We start from the raw sequence: 2,851 nt of genomic DNA on the forward strand, positions 1-2,851 counted from the left end.
GAAAACAGTGGAGATGGTGGTGGACTTCCGAAGGAAAGCAGCCCTGCCCCCTCCCATCACGCTGGGAGGTACCCCGGTGGCCTCTGTGGAGTCATGCCGCTTTCTAGGCATGACCATCTCCCGGGACCTAAAGTGGGAGCAGAACACCGAGGCCCTCACGAAGAAGGCCCAGAAGAGGATGTTCTTCCTCCGGCAGCTGAGGAAACTCAGGCTGCCGAGGTCCATGATGGTCCAGTTTTACACGGCCATCATAGAGTCCATCCTCACCCACTCCATCATCACCTGGTTCCCTGCTGCAACGACCAAGGACAAGGCCAAGTTGCAGCGGGTGCTACGTTAAGCAGAGAGGGTGATCGGCTGTCCCTTGCCCTCCCTCAACTCCCTGCATGACACCAGGGCTCTGAGGAGGGCAAGGAAGATCATGGCAGACCCCTTCCACCCCGGCCACGGCCTCCTCACCCTGCTTCCCTCTGGAAGAAGGTTGCGGCTGCCTAAGGCACTGAAGGCCCGCCACAGGCTCAGTTTCTACCAGTGGTGTGCCGTCAGGGCCAGCAAGGCCTTCTCTGCTGGCCTAAACATCATCAGAATATACATTTTATTTTAATATATATTTTCCACAAATATGTATTAATGATTCCCCATAGTCTATTCTCTTCATTTCATAGCTTTCCTCTTGGTTGCGCTGCTTCCAGTCTCCGATTGAGATTTGGAGGGCTGGCCTTTATGTTAGAGCTTTTATCCAATCAAAATGTGTTGCTAGGGGGCTCAAAAATCTGCCCGCCTTCACATTAAACGGTGAAGCGGATTCGACCTGTAACTTTACGTTGGAACGAGAAAACATGTGGCGTACCTAGTAAACCTACGTAGATGCGAGCAAAAGCAACAACGGCGCCTGCTGGAAGGCTCAACGATGTCAGCACCCAGCACGTCTTTTGATTGGATACGCACTATTGCTACGCACTATTACTACGCACTATTGATATTCACTATTGAGATGCGGAACTATGCCGGTAGATGTGAAACGTTTGAAAGTGCACAGGGAAACGGAGCCTCACAACGAAAGCTTTCGTTGACTGATCGATAATACTGATCGATTGTGTCCTGTTTTTGGGTAAACAATAACTTTCATTTAGGGGACAGGATGAAAGCGCCAAGTCCACAAACAGAGGAAACTACGTTGAGCTTCTTTCTTTTCTGGCTGAAAACAACCCAGATTTACATTACCACCTGTCCACAAACAAAGTGTTTACTGGGACGTCAGGCAAAATACAAAACGACCTGATTTTTGCTATTGCTGAAGTGATGGAAGAAGAGATCAAAATGGAGATTAAAAAGGCACCCTTTGTCGCTATTATGGTGGACGAGACGACAGAAGTGGGTAATGTAGCGATCTTAAAGATGTTAGTTTAACACTCTTCATTGTAAATGCGGATTTATTGATTAAAAATGCTTCGGAAATATTAATATAACTCTGTTGTACTTGTCTGACTATGTTAAGGTGATGCAACGCCCGGTTATACTGTGTTTCTGTCTAGTTTCTAGAGCCATGGCGTCATAACGATGGTATTAAGAGGTAGAATAATTCAGGTAGGAATGTGTCGGACATCACTGAAGGCCTAGGTGTGAAATGCACCGCCCGCCACTGGTTTCTACCCCTCAGCCGCCAGGCTGATAAATGACTCTGGCTTCCCCCTCCCCCCCGCCTCCAAGTCTGCCCAGGACTGAATATGCACTGGACTCACTGTAAAAACTCTGCACTGCACTTTATATATGTTGCACTATCCAATGCACTGTTGTCTGTCCTGTGTTGTTGTTGTTGTGTTGTCCTGTTTTTTGACACGTGAAAAAAGTATAAACGCACTTACTGTAATGACGAAGCAAATTCCTATATGTGTAATGCATAATGGCAATAAACGTTATCTGAATCTGAATCTGAATCTGAATCTGACAGACCGGCAGGCAGGCAGACAGACAGTCCGACAGACACACAGACACACAGACAGGCAGGCAGACAGGCAGGCAGACAGACAGACAGGCAGGCAGACAGACAGGCAGGCAGGCAGACAGACCGGCAGGCAGACAGACAGACAGACAGACACACAGACAGGCAGGCAGACAGACAGGCAGGCAGACAGACAGACAGGCAGGCAGACAGGCAGGCAGGCAGACAGACCGGCAGGCAGACAGACTCCTCCTCCCCCCCTCCCCTCCTCCCCCCTCCCCCCCTCTCCCCCCCTCCCCTCCTCCCCCCCTCCCCTCCTCCCCCCTCACCTCCCCTCCTCACCCCCTATAGAGCAGCGCCGGGCGATCTCCCAGAACACCAGGCCCATGGCGTAGATGTCGGCGCGCTTGAAGGACTCAAAGTGTTTCATGTTGATGGAATCATCCAGAACCTCTGGAGCCATGTACCTGAGAGGGGGGGGGGGGGGGAGGAGGGGGCAGGGAGGGAGGGAGGGAGGGAGAGAATAGTCCAGTCAATCTGTGGTTTAACCTAGGGGAAATTGCAATAGTAATCATTCAAGTTTTTTTGTGATCCCTAGGGACAACCACATAACATATTAAAAGTCTTAGTCTTAATATTTATTGGATCAAGGTAAATTCAGGGGTTGAAAATGTGGTTTTTTGTGCCAGGCGCAACACAGCCAGTTAATAGGATAAAAAAATTAACTAATAGATATCACCATGAAACTTCCCCAGTTAATCACTTACATTAAGACTACTATTTTTTGTATTACAAGTTTTCTGAAATATTATGTTTAAATATGCAAATTAGGCATTATCTAATGAAATATGTGCTAATTTGCATAACATTCAAGATCAGAAATCTGAACATTGGATAAAGCCAGGTTAA

At 48.3% G+C, this 2,851-nt stretch overlaps 1 protein-coding gene across 1 annotated transcript in view; it reads right to left on the bottom strand.

Moving 5' to 3' along the window:
• LOC308151799 (TGF-beta receptor type-1-like) overlaps positions 1-2,405 on the bottom strand; it is a gene marked incomplete at its 5' end in the record, with an annotated part of 11,459 nt that extends 9,054 nt beyond the window's left edge. Inside the window, one exon of the mRNA XM_080524696.1 lies at positions 2,285-2,405. Within this exon, the coding sequence (XP_080380822.1) occupies positions 2,285-2,405 (121 nt within the window). The remainder of the gene's footprint in view (positions 1-2,284) is intronic.
• Between the last annotated feature and the right edge of the window lie 446 nt (positions 2,406-2,851).

This window comes from Nansenia antarctica (genome assembly GCF_963989245.1).
Source record: "Nansenia antarctica genome assembly, chromosome: 2".
NCBI lineage: Eukaryota > Metazoa > Chordata > Actinopteri > Argentiniformes > Microstomatidae > Nansenia > Nansenia antarctica.